Source organism: Verticillium nonalfalfae, assembly GCF_003724135.2.
Source record: "Verticillium nonalfalfae strain VnAa140/NRRL 66861 chromosome Unknown scaffold_36, whole genome shotgun sequence".
NCBI classification, from domain to species: domain Eukaryota; kingdom Fungi; phylum Ascomycota; class Sordariomycetes; order Glomerellales; family Plectosphaerellaceae; genus Verticillium; species Verticillium nonalfalfae.
Window position 1 is genome coordinate 182,725 of NW_021167261.1, and position 13,543 is coordinate 196,267.

The window sequence follows — 13,543 nt, forward strand, 5'->3', positions numbered from 1 at the left end:
CGAGCTCTGAGCTCTTCTCAGCAGTCCTGAAGGTGAAGGCTTGCGGTCGCATTTTCTTTCATCACACCAATCTAAGTCTCATGCTCGTACTGGCAATCCTCCATCGATCATAAATCTATCGTGGAACTCTGAAAGACCGCCATGACAATTTTCTCCACCTCTCGATCCCTTGGTCTTGCAGCCAATGACACACACACCTGATCAACATCATCGCATCTTCTGCACTATCTCTCACACCTTTTAATCTATCTCGCCACGATGGATCCAGCTGCCGCCTTCGGGTCCATGGATTTGCCAACCCCTACGCCAGCGGCCGTCGCCGCGCCTGCGCCCGTGCCCACACCGGTACATGCCGCAACGCCTGCTCCGATGCCACCACCTGCTGGTTCGGGCTCACTGCCATTCCCCTCGGCTTCAGCCCCTGGATCCGGCTCGACTGCCGCTCCCATCTCCAGCCACGGCCCCAATCCCGGTCCTGGGGGCCACCTTGCACACGGCCATGCTTACGCCCACGGTCACAGCAACCCGCCCGGCCTCGGCCTCGGCCCCGACTCTCACAATGCCATGTCTTCTCAGAGCCGCCCATGTGACATTTGCCGCCAGCGCAAGACCCGATGCGTTCGTGAGGAGGGTCGCGACAAGTGTGTCATGTGCACCTTCCACGGCCAGCCTTGCACCTACCTCCGCGGGCCCTTGCCTCGCAAGCGCCGCAAGGCTACCGATCCCGCCGAGCACCGTTCTCAGCCCAACGGCTCCGCTGGCGCTTCTTCATCGGCAGCTTCGGCTTCAGGCCCGACCTCGGTACCGGGCGCAGCCTCGACATCTGTTCCCTTGCCCCTGGATCATTACGAAGACCTCGAGTAGGTATAGGCAAACTGCTCTCCCTTTCATTCACTAACATGGGTCAGGCAAACGTCACCAGAACATCTCGAGGCTCTTTCTCCCTCGCTCGCCGGCTCAGACCAAGTCGGCTACTCCTACATTCGCCATCAGCCCTCTCTACTCGATGGCACTCTCGGCCTGCATCTCAAGACGCACTCCGAGTATATCGGGTTGACCAACTACAGAGAGCCGTGCCTGCTCGACCTCCATCGCGCCGAGGACTCGACCGCCAGATCTGTCCGCCGTCTCGATGACCAGACCGTCTTCCTTATCCACAGAGACAAGGAAACGACATCGGAATCCCAGCGCATAGCTGACCTTGATGCCATCGAGAAAGTCGTTCATCCACTGGGCTCGTCCCTCGTCAACCTCTACTTCCGCATTGTGCATCCCAGCTTTCCTATCCTCCACAAAAAAGTGTTCCTCGAAAAGTATGCCCGGTCGTATCACGAGTTCTCCCCGCCATTGTTGGCTGCTGTCTATCTACTCGCTCTCGACTGGTCTCTGTACGACCGCACACTGGCGACATCCTCCTGGCAACCAGACCAGACGGCTCTCGAAGCTCTCGCTCTACGAACCATGAGTGATGACATGAAGCGGCCGAAAATATCAACTCTTCAGGCTGGTCTTTTGATTCAACAACGTGCAAAGAACAATACCTGGAACGTCACTGCCCAACTCATCGCCTTATCCCAGGGTCTTGGTCTTCACGTAGATTGTAGTGACTGGGCCATTCCAGACTGGGAGAAGGGACTTCGTCGCCGTCTTGCCTGGGCCCTGTTTATGCAAGACAAATGGGGGGCTCTCGTTCACGGCAAGCCGTTTCTTATCCGTCCGAATGAGGACTGGGATGTCCAGCCATGTTGCATCGAAGACTTCCCCGAAAATGCCGCTGACGAAGAACACGATCCGGAGGGCAGCTCCGAAGTAGTCGTCGGTCGTGAGCTATTTCTGCGCCATATTGAGCTGTCGCTCATCCTGAGCGATGTGCTACGGACGTTTTACACGGCTAAAGCCACTAGGAGAGGAGGTACGCTGGACCAGATTGGCACCATTGGCGTCGCCGAACTTGCTAAGCCTATTGTTATGATGCTCCGAGAATGGTACAACGGGCTGCCCGAGGCATTGCAGCTCAGGGACACCCGCCTCAAGAAGCTGTGTGCGAACGGTAAGAAAAACGCCTAACACTACGTGAAAGCCGTGCAGTGAACCGTAACTCACAGTCTCCAGGCTCTCTCCACCTGTCGTACACTGCCATTGACTTGGCCCTACATCGAGCCATGCTTCGCAACATTAGCTCATCAGCTCCTAGAGAATTGCGCAACGCTATTCGAACGGGGGCGCGTTCTCGTCTTCTTGCCGCTGCAACCATCATTTCGAATCTGCAGCCGGAGCATACGCAGTCTTTCTGGGGATTCATGGCCTCTGCTCAGCTAGCAAGCATTGGCACCTTTGCCGGACTCCTTTGGGCCACCAGTGATGACGACGCGGAGGCCTCATTCTACGCGGAGCGCGTTGAGGAGTATCTTTGGAGCTTGCGCGTACGGAGCCAGGCTGTGCCCTTCGCACGAGAGGCGCTTCGACTCCTGGAAGCCGAGGTGGGCGGGCTCGGTCCGGTACGGGCAGCAGGTATGCCAGGAGAGGTCATGCGAGTATGACACGGCCCAGGATTGGTGAAGAGATCATTTGGATGACTAAATACTGCTTCTTGGGGAACAAGAGACGCGGCCATATCTTGCGATCATATTTCGGGCCCCACTTGTCACCCTGTCAAGGGACTTCGGTCGGCAGAACGCGCAACTCATCCGCTCAAAGGTGTGTAGTGTCTCCTCCAAGGCCTGCCGCCGCCTGACGACGCAAGATGGGCTGCCAGTGGTTCTCCACGGGGCATTGTGTTGGCGTCAGGAATGTGCTGTTGGCGTGTTTTTGCGCCACATGCGTGCAGCTCCCCTCTGACCAGTGGCTGAGCATGTCTTTGGCTCGAAGATATCTACCACTGGGTTCCGAGGGCAGACCCGTATGATTTGGAACCATTGACAAACAGACGAATGCGAACAAAGGTTGAAGCAATCAATTTAACCAATGGTCTTCAAGCAACTCAGAGCAGCCCGGCACTAGAGAGCACTCTGAATGCCGTCAGTTAACTAGACACAGCAACTCTCGACAAGGCATCACGTTCTGCGACGTCCCATGGGCCTCATTCCGTTGAGGTTCGGGCCTGTTGCCTCCTCGACCAGCCGCCCGCAGAGGGGATTTCTCCGAGATACGTGGCGCAATCCAGGCAGGAACCAACGATACTGGAAACCCGCCCCAGGCAGATACCTTCTAATCAGGCTCGGCGCCAAAAATTCACCGTACCGAGCAGGTGTTTCTTTCCGTGGGTGCGAGTTTGAGCCTGTCGTTGGCCAGATAAAGGGGTTGCGATATTGTCCACTGATTTTATTGGAAAGTCGTGATGATGTCGAGGGGATCATGAGAGGCTGGGGATGTTGTCCTCAGGGACACCAGATCTCACTCCAAGGAAACGACGTCACGACTACGAGGGGCCTCACTCTGGCCACACATATCGAGTCGGCCCCATCGATTGTCATCTTCACGCCGGGCCTCAATGTCTCCTCGGCTGACAAGGTTCATTTCTTGAGGCCCTGTTGCTCAGTACTAGCCCTCAGAATCATCACAGAACCCCACCCTCGCGGCATGTGGACAACGCACAAAACTTCACTCAGCTTCACTTGTGCCGTTGTGGTCATCGTGGCCATCTTGGTCTTCCTGGCAAGCTGGATGTGTGTTGCCTAAATGAATCTCCCGACCGTTTAAAGAGGTTTCGGGCAAAGAAGAAACGGTGGTACCGCCACGACGAAAGAGCTGTCCATACCGACGGAGCTTATGAGCTTGAGACGAAGGATGCATATGTGAGTGTATGACAACCGTACTCGAAGGAGCCGCCATTCATGGTCGAGGCAGTGAACAATCTCACTACGGCGACTGAAATCTGTAAAATTTTGCATGTGCTTTTATGAGATGCTTTGGGAGCGAGGGTGTCGGATTGCGTGTCTTGTCTGTTAATTACCTGCATTTGGGAAGGTCACGAGATGTGAAAAGTATAGTCACTTACAAGCGTTCTAGTTGAATATGATACAACATCAAACTACCATTGCCTGTCATGCCGGATGGATGTATCAAGGCCATCACAGCAATGCTGTTCAGTCTCCAAATGCAACATCTGGCCCCTCTGATCTGGTGTATATGCATAGCACCTTCATAGTAATGTACCAAGTCACCACTACTGAATCGTCAAGAGCCAAGTGAAGTCTAGTTCATAGCTGAGTCTCAAGTCGTTCATCATCACTATCGCCAAAGGCAAATCCAATCTTGAAGCGCTGTCGCGCTCGAAATGACGTACCACAAAACACGCACGCTCAGACAGCCGAGATGACGAGTAAATCATCGTGCGGCCCGACAATCTCGCCCTCCTCCACCAACACCCGCGTGACCCTTCCCTTTACCGGACTGGAGATCTTGATCTCCATCTTGTTGGACTCGATCCAGACAAGCGCATCCCCAACCTCGACCTCGTCCCCCTCCTTGACGACGCACCGCCAACACTTGCCCGGCATCTGCGCACGCACGCGCTCGCCGTCCACGTCCTCTCCTCCGAGTGCGCGTTTCTCCCCCTCGGGGGCCTCGTATGGGCGCAGCAGTTCCTCGAGGAAGGGCGCGTTGTGGAAAGCGGCCTCGCGGGCAGCCACGACGGCGTCGAGCTCCGTCTTGTTCGATGCAAGCCACGCCTCATACGTCTCGAGCTCAATGGTGCCCGGTTCGACATGCACGAGCGTGCTGGTTCTGCCCTCGCGTACGGCGGCGTCGAGTTCTGCCTCGGAAATGTGGTAGAAGGAGATGCGGTCGAACAGGCGGAACATCCAGGGCTTCTTGGCGGCGCTGCCGTTGCTCCTCGTGCTCGTGGCGAGAACCTCGTCCCAGATGGGGATGGTGCGACCGACGAGCTGGTATCCGCCCGGTGAATCCATGCCGTATATGCACATGTAGTTGCCGCCGAAGCCTACGGCGCCGCACGGCGTGAAAGAGCGCGAAGGGTTGTATTTTGTGCCTGTGAGGCGGTGGCGCGGGTCAAGAGGCACTGTACATGGGGAGCCAAGGAAGACGTCGCCGAGGCCAAGAACGAGAAAGGAGGCTTCAATAAGAATGTCAGAGACGGCGTCGCGCGAGGGCAGGGCGTTTAGCTGCTGCAGAAAATCGACATTGCTTGGCAGCCAAGGAGCCTTGTCGCGGATGGTGGCAGCGTAGCGAGCGATGGCGGCCTGGGACACCGAGTCGTCAAAGACGAGGGGAAGGCGGAACGATCGTGATGGAAGAGAAGACGGGGTAGACGCGTTCTCATGGATGCGAAGCGCGACGAGCATCGTCTGGGGCGAGATGCCTGCTGCGTACTGGACGTGGAGGGTGCGAACACCGGGCGTGAGTTCTTCCACGCCAGGAATGGACTGTTGTTTGTGTCGATCAATGAAAGAGTAAATGAGGAAACTTGTGCGAAGCGAGAAGTCATCTTCGCCAAACTCGAGCAGCATCGCTCTATCACCTGCCTGCCGGCACAGGACCTGACGGCCACCGCTTCCAATGTCGCCGAGCAGAGGCTTCAGGTTCTGGTGAGGAGCGCCGTGGCCATTGAGAGCAGGAATATCATACTGTGGGACGGACGCGAGCTCAGTAATCGCCTGCTCAAGGGCGGCATCTCGTGTGAGAGCTTCTTCGGCGCTGATTGCCTGGAATTTGACGCGGTCACCTGGTCGCATTTGGCCGAGCTTCCACATCTCTGAAGAAGCAACAACGCAGAAGACGACGAATCCTCCGAGGCTGGGACCGTCGCACGTCAGGATGACTGCTTCGTCACCAGTGAAGCTGACACTGCCCACCGAGTACGGCGTGTCATGTATGTTCGAAGGGTGAAGACCAGCGCCGCCGCCTGTGCGTCGCGCCCACTGAGGCTTGGGACCCGTCAGGCGGATGCCGAATCGGTTGCTATTATAGTGGACAGACCATTCCTCCTCGAAGAGGGTGTCGAGTCCCTCAGCAGTGAAGAAATCAGGGGCACCATGAGGGCCAGGGACGACTGCCACCTTCCAGACGGCATCGGGTTGAACAGGAATAGGGGGCTGAGGGGCTGGAACCACCGAGACCATTGCATCAATCGCCGTAGCTTGACCAAGAGGAAGAAGATCGCCCGAGCGGAGGTTGCGGCCATTGTGCCCACCAAGTTGGCCCAAGGCAAAGGTGGATCGGCTTCCAAAGACTTCGGGTACATCAACGCCGCCTCGGATGGCTAGGTACATACGGTATCCGTTGATCGCTTTGCCGAAAGCCAACGTCTGGCCGCGGCGGACGGAAAGAGCGATATTCGTCTTTGCAACTTCCCTATCAATCTTCACCTCGACCTCGGCACCAGTTATGGCAACGATTGCATCGGAATGAAAGAGGAGCGATGGTCCCTGAACAGTCATTTCCAGGCCCGCGGCGCGACTATCGTTGCCCACGATGCGGTTGGCCAGCCTGAAAGAGTAATCGTCAAAGGGGCCGGAGGGGGGTACGCCAATATGCCAGAACTTCTTGCGGCCTGGGAAATCCTGGACGGCCGTCTGCGAGCCTGCTTCAACAACCTCAATAACTGAAGCCTCGACCTTGAAGCTATTCAAAGACGAAGTGGTGAAGCCTCCCGATCGGAAAAGATCAGATCCGATGATTTGGCGGAGGTATCCGAGGTTCGTCTCAACGCCTGTAATGGTCGTCTCAGCCAGCGCGAGTGCCATTTTCTCGAGCGCCGATGCTCGATCATCAGCTACGACGATGATCTTGGCAATCATGGGGTCGTATGAAGAGGAAACGTCCATGCCAGCCTCGACCCATGTGTCGACGCGCACATTCTTCGGAAGGACTACATCGACAAGGCGTCCAGGAGAGGGACGGAAATCCTGCAGGGGGCTCTCGGCGTAGACGCGCACCTCGATAGAGTTTCCATTGACAACAAATCCTTGCTCGCGATTGAGAAAAAGATCATGGCTGTTTCCAGAAGCAATCTTGACCATGGCTTCGACGAGGTCCAATCCGGTGACCGACTCGGTCACGGGGTGCTCAACTTGCAGTCGAGTATTGACCTCAAGGAAGTAAAACTCTTCCGTGTCAACATCGTAAATATATTCAATGGTTCCGACGTTGCGGTACTTCACCGCCGCAGCGAGGCGCTTGGCCGCTTCTCTCATCCGATCCCGGACAGCCGGCGGCACGAAGACGGCGGGGCTTTCCTCAACGACCTTTTGATTCCTTCGCTGCAGCGAGCAATCCCTCTCGCCGGCGGTCGTGACGTTTCCCTCACCGTCGCCAAGCATCTGAACCTCTATATGCCTGGCATTCTCGATGAAATGCTCAACAAACATGCCAGCGTCGCCAAAATTCGCCTCGGCGAGTCTTTGCACGCTGTGATACGCCTCAGTCAGACTCTTTGCGTCATCGCACCGACTGAGCCCGATGCCGCCACCGCCGGCCGTGCTCTTGAGCATTACGGGGTATTTGATGCGCTCAGCTTCGGCGAGGGCCTGGTCGACGCTCTCGAGAAGAGATTTGCTTCCAGGAACGACAGGAACGCCAGCCGAGATGGCGACCTCGCGCGCAAGGTGCTTCAGACCTAGCTTGCGCATCTGGTCGGGCGTAGGACCGATCCAGACGAGGCCCGCAGCCTCGACTTGTGAGGCAAAGTCAGCATTCTCAGCGAGGAAGCCGTAGCCTGGAATGATGGCCTCTGCGCCAGACTCTTTCGCGAGTATGAGGATCTGCTGCCCATCGAGATAGGTCTCCGAGACGCTGTTTCCCTCGAGAGCCAGGGACAAGTCGGCATCACGGACGTGGTGGGCTTTGGCATCGGCGTTGGAATGTATGGTTACGGCTTTGATACCCAGCTTGCGCAGCGTCTTGATAATGCGGACAGCTATCTCGCCACGGTTGGCGATGAGCACCGTCTTGATCTCACGGGCGAGCCTTTTCGATCCAGCTGTCTGTGGCTTTTGCGACGCCATGAAACCACGCCAGCCTCCGAAAGAGGTGATGTCGGTGGCGCCCTCGAGGCCATACGGCTCACAAATAAAGCTATGTGCCCAATTACCGTCCTCGAGCTCGACGGAACCAATGCCAAGAGGCGTCGCGATGGTCTTGACAAATGACGCCAGCTCGGACCGTGGCAGATTCCACACCTCGACTTCGATGGAGCTCCCACCCTCACGGACGCGTTTCAACCCAGGTTTCTTGATGGGGCTGCCTGTATCGAGAGAAAAGAGCTGATAATTGGAGGACGTCTTGGTGGCTCTGTCGAATACGGCGCCCCGGCAGGTGAGGTCTTTGTTCAGGGGAAACCCTGTGAGATGAGCGCCAACGACGACGACGGCAATGGTGGTCTCATTGATGACATCTTTGACTGGCTCCAGAATCTCTGCCTTGGTAGCTCCCAGCGGCCTCGGCGCCGTGGAAAGCCACTCTCTTGCCAAGGCCATCAGCTTCGGCTCCTGCCACATGGTCGAGATGAGCGTGATGCCAAATGGCAGCCCGTCCGCTCTGAAGCCGGCGGGTACTGATAGCGCTGACCAGTCGAGAAAATTGACGAAGTTGGTATATGTTCCTAGGATGGCGTTTTCTTTGATTGGTTCTCTCTCCAGGTCCTCGATCGTAGGAAACGTCGGCGCCGTAGGCACGAGTATAGCGTCAAACTCGCCAAACGCCCTTTCAATATCCCTCGTGAGGTCCTGACGACGATACTCGGCCGCGAAAAGGTCGGCCGCATTGAACCCGCGAGCCTTCAGGACAATGGTCCGTACCGTGGGGTCCATATCCTCCTCATGCGCCTCAATGAAGTCTTTGATCGCAGCGTACCGCTCACCGACCCAGGGACCCTCATATAGTAGGTTCGCAAGCTCAAACAGCTGCGAGAAGTCGCGCGGCACAAGAGTCCACCCGAGGCTCTCGGCCTTGGCGATCGCCCTGATGTAGGCAGCCTCTTGTTCCTCCTGGCCATACCACTGCGGATCGCTGCAAATGGCCATACGGCGGCCGCTGGCGGCGGAGATCTCTGGTCGCTTGCGGGAGAACGAGTCGGCGAGGTCGTAGCCCTCGGCCGCAGCCAGGGCCGTTTCAGCATCTTCGGTCGTCAGGGCAAAAATTGAGACGCAATCGAGGCTGCGACACGCCGGTACAACGCCTGCTGTGCTGATGGCACCCCTTGTAGGCTTCAAACCTATGAGATTGTTGAGACCTGCGGGGACACGACCGCTGCCGGCCGTGTCGGTGCCAAGACTGAAGGGAACGATGCCCCTGGCGACGACAACGGCGCTGCCAGAACTAGAGCCGCCACTGACACGCTCAGAATCGAAAGAGTTCCTCACAGCTCCGTACGGTGACCTTGTGCCGACAAGACCTGTGGCAAACTGGTCAAGATTCGTCTTACCAAGAACAATGGCACCGGCGGCCTTGAGGTTGGCAACAACGGTCGAATCTTGCTCGAGGGGCCCCTTGGCAAAACTGGGACAGGCGGCGGTGGTAGGGAAGCCGGCAACATCAATGTTGTCTTTAGCAGCAAAAGGAACGCCGAAGAGGGGGAGCGAGGCCGGGCCAGCAGTGGTACTAAAGGCCTCGAGATGGCGCCATTGCGTTTCGATCTGAGCGGGCGTTGCGAGCGAGATCCAAGCATTGGAGCTACGGCTCTCCTCTGAGGCGCGAAGGGCTAATAACCGTTCGAGGCCGCCACCTCCTCTTTGCGCAGTCGTCCATTCTGGGATGGTAAGGGGAAAGGGTTCGGCGACTATCACCATCATCAGTCTCTCGGATCAAATGGTCAGAAAAGGGAAGATGGAGACCATACCAGACATATCAACCATGATGATTCTCAACAAGTGCCGTGCCGTTTCTACAGACCAAGTTCCTCTGAGGCGAACTCTAGAAACCTATATAACTCGCCCAGGGCGTCCGCCGCCGTCCACACCCAAGGCAAGTCTCGGCCGAGCCTGCGGGCGACCAGCGTGCCAGATACCACAGGCCGGCGGGGGTTTCGTTGACCCGGTTGGCTTTATCGAGTCAATGAGCGTTGGCCATTCAGTCTGAACCAATTAGAGAGTGCGGGATGCATTGCCGAAAGAAGAAGTCTCCCATCATCGACGTACTCGCAGTTTGGTTATAGGTATTTAGTGTAGTGACCGACGCTTCCTGCAGGGACCGCTTGGTGGGGATGAAGGAAGCTCGAGGGGGTTCGCGGGGGTGGGAAAGAGGAGGGAGGGGGTCCTTGAAGGGGTTCATTGAGGGTGTCATTGAGGGTGTCAGATTGCCGAACCGTACAGACCTGTTGCGCGAGGCGGCGCCGGCGGGCCCTTGGACGATAAGGGTCATCGCCCGACGGCCCCATCAAGGTTGCTTGGGTTGGTACTGGAGAAATAGAGATGCACACACATTCAACAAACGGGTTACTACTGTATCGCAGTGCTACTCATCTCGGTGGGAGACACTGCCCGCTGGGTTCTTCCCGGCCAGCCCGAGGGGACACCCGGCGGCCCGTCTCGTCACACCAAGTACGAACTTCGTTCTCGGGACCTGGTCGGACGGCACGGATTCCCTCTTTAGACGTAGCGGCGACTTCGCAGGCTGTCAGTGCCAGGTCTGTCGCAATTCGGAGGCTGCCCTGCCATCACGCCATGTATCATGCATCTTAACGATCGGAACATAAGGGTATGGTGAAAACAACGCTTTTGTGCTCAATTACAAGGTAGTACAGGCAAGAAATGCAAAAAGGGCCCATCCTGGGCTTGCCAGTTCTGCCACCTGGCGCTGATGCTCTCATCAGCATAATCATCTTTCCTCCGCTAGGGTATCATATACGTCCAGATCCTTGCGTCCGTTGCTGAAAGCCAGCTATGTTCTGATGACAATGAACCGCAAGACTTATCGTCTCATGGATTCCAGTCAAGCTCATCTAGATGATCATACATCACCACTAATAGATCGCCGCCATAGCAGCCATGGCAAACACCGCTGAAACTACGCCGTGCGAGCGTAGCTGTGCACCGGATGACGGCTCATTCGTCTGGGCCGCGTCGGCCCCGCTCGTGCCCGTCGTTTGCTGGTCGTCCTGGCCCTCCGACGACTGGCCCGTTGGGATGGACGGCTCAGGTTGGGTGACGCCGGTGGAAGCAGTTGTCGGTTGGCTGTCCGGCACGGCAGGTTCGGCGCTTGGGCTACCTTGACCCTGTTGCTCGCTCAACGTCGGACGAGGACTAGGGTTCGCCGTCGAGGCCTGCGCCGAAGTCGTCGTCTTCGCCGTGGGCGAAGCCTGCTTGGTCGTCTCGTCGGCATTGCTGTCTTCACTCTCGGCACCGGGAACAGGAGCCCTGTTGGCAAAGCCTACGGAAATTAGTCAAGTGTGTTCCCAAGAGGCGAAATTAGAAAAACCCACCGATTCGCTTTTCATCGGCGTCAAACACGGCATACACATTCTTCAAGAAGAGATCACCGAGGAGCCAGGAGTTCGGAACGACCTCATGACCATAAATGTTGCTTGTGCAGACGCCGTCCTTGGGCTTGGACCTCCAGTCCTTGGCAGAGATCGTGTAGCTGACACCGGAGAAGATGTATGTCACCTCTTCGTTGCTGTCGCAGGGAACGGTCCAGGTGGTGCCATCGGAAGAGGATGACCCGGGAATGTTCTCGTGGAAAGCCTTAACGTCGCTTTCGGGTCCAAATACATACGAAGTGCCTGTGTCAATATAGGCGAGCTTGCCCTTGACACCGGCCTTCTTGCCGTCATACGTGAGACCGTCCATGGGAACGGCCCAGTCCCCATTGCTGGAGCCCACATCAGTGTACGTGAAGTCGCCGGTATACTTGTCGTTGTTGCAAGCGCCGAAGCTTAGCTCTCCGGTGTTGGGCCCATCGGCTGCCCTGTTGATGAAGACGCAAAAGACGTTCTTGTCGAGCGTCTTGGAATCTGCAACGATGTTCATAAAGTTATCTGATTCGCCACCAGAGAGAGACAGGCCGAGGATACCGTCGAAGGGAAAGTGGTTGAAATCATCGGATGTCTCGTTGGCAACGCCAAACTTGAACTTCAGGTTCATGCCCGCAACGTTGATCGTATCCGTGACCTTGGAGCCCTTGACGGAACCTGATCCGTATTTGACTGAATAGTGCTCGTCGACGCGCTCGAATGTCTTCGAATCGTCAGGACCAAACGAGTTGTGGAGACCGCAGGCCGGCGAAGCACAGTCAGAGCCCATAACCCAAGACGTACCCGCACCGGTATCGACGAGCATGTACAGCTCCTTGCCTTCTGATCCAAGCTTGGCCTGAACGAAGTAGGAGAAGTCTGAGCCATCCTGCCAGATACCGGCACCGTATTTCTGATCAGTCTTTTCCGGCTCGATGACGCGATACACATTTTGCCTCTTGGCCAATGCGGTCGACTCGTCCGCCAGAGGCGTAGGCTGGTACCTGGAGTACTTGCGAAGCAGCCTGGAAACAATCCTGGCTACTGGTTCGGACTCAAAACCTCGCTGCAGGGCGTTAGCAATACTTCAAGATAACTCAGTGGGTGGATCACACATACCCGTTGACCGATGGGAAAGGTCGAAGGCTTGAGAGCCCCAGAGACCCGAATGGCATTGACGACATCTTGGGCCGTACCATCTAGTTGTGCCCTCTTTTCTGCCTTGCAATCATCGCCTTCATCGCAGCGGTAGTTCGGAAACCAAGGGAAGAAGGCATGCGACACCGTGATCCATAGCGACAGATGGAGCAGGACCAGGGCGGAACGCATGACGAGCAAGGTGCCGGGCGAATGGAGTTGCGGATTCCTGCAATTGAAGCTGAAGGAACCTGGTTGGAACTGTGGTCGGTTATGCTAAGATAGGAAACGCGGAAAATGATCTGTTTGCCCAGCTGGCGGGGCAATCAACCTGCTCGGGTTTGGTCGGCGTCTTGAGAAAACGTAGAGAGGCGGTCGAGAGTGCCAGACTCAGGGTCGGAAGTTTTGTCGACGGTAATTAGATATTACGATAGTGGAAGCATTGAACTGGAGCCTTCGAAAGGAGAGCTCGGGCACCCGAAATGCAGAGGTAGAGAAATGTCGAGGCACTGTACAGGGACAGAGATCGAAGAAAAAGAGACGACAAGAGTGTAAACACGGGCGGGATGAGTGAGGTGCACCAGCGATCCGATATACAAGGTGGAATGCAGCGAAATGTCGAGTGCGTAAATGTGCGACGCAGGATCCAATAAGCGGTTGAAATGCTCTTCTCGTATGGCTGTAACGATGGCGGACACAGGTTCCAATTGCGGGCTGAGACAAGGGACGCCACCAGCAACGAGGCTCGAATGGGTTCGAGACACAAATGGCGGGACCCGAAGCGAGGCGAGCGGCGAGGCAGGCTGGAGACGGAGATGCAGAGTACTGGTATGCAAACACGACGGAGAAGAGAACCCGAATGCTTATGTTCGACAGTCTAAGGACGAGACACCCACAGCCCAGCAAAGAGATGGATGAAAAAGACAGGTCGAGGACCGGAAGTTGAGGCCGAAGTAAGTGACCAAAGGAACGAGGAGGTTGGATCCTCGTGGGGTGGGG

At 56.6% G+C, this 13,543-nt stretch overlaps 3 protein-coding genes across 3 annotated transcripts; 1 reads left to right on the top strand and 2 right to left on the bottom strand.

The window, feature by feature from the left end:
* Window positions 1–258: 258 nt before the first annotated feature.
* On the top strand, window positions 259–2,540 carry D7B24_005677 (uncharacterized protein; the record flags this gene model as incomplete). The annotated part of the gene is made up of 3 exons (XM_028639826.1): window positions 259–860; window positions 909–2,050; window positions 2,113–2,540. The coding sequence occupies 3 exons, from the start codon at window positions 259–261 to the stop codon at window positions 2,538–2,540; spliced, it is 2,172 nt and encodes a 723-aa protein (XP_028495894.1).
* Window positions 2,541–4,301: 1,761 nt separating this feature from the next.
* On the bottom strand, window positions 4,302–9,749 carry D7B24_005678 (uncharacterized protein; the record flags this gene model as incomplete). The annotated part of the gene is made up of 1 exon (XM_028639827.1): window positions 4,302–9,749. The coding sequence occupies one exon, from the start codon at window positions 9,747–9,749 to the stop codon at window positions 4,302–4,304; it is 5,448 nt and encodes a 1,815-aa protein (XP_028495895.1).
* A 1,169-nt stretch (window positions 9,750–10,918) lies between these two features.
* On the bottom strand, window positions 10,919–12,736 carry D7B24_005679 (uncharacterized protein; the record flags this gene model as incomplete). The annotated part of the gene is made up of 3 exons (XM_028639828.1): window positions 10,919–11,325; window positions 11,378–12,473; window positions 12,527–12,736. The coding sequence occupies 3 exons, from the start codon at window positions 12,734–12,736 to the stop codon at window positions 10,919–10,921; spliced, it is 1,713 nt and encodes a 570-aa protein (XP_028495896.1).
* Window positions 12,737–13,543: the final 807 nt, after the last annotated feature.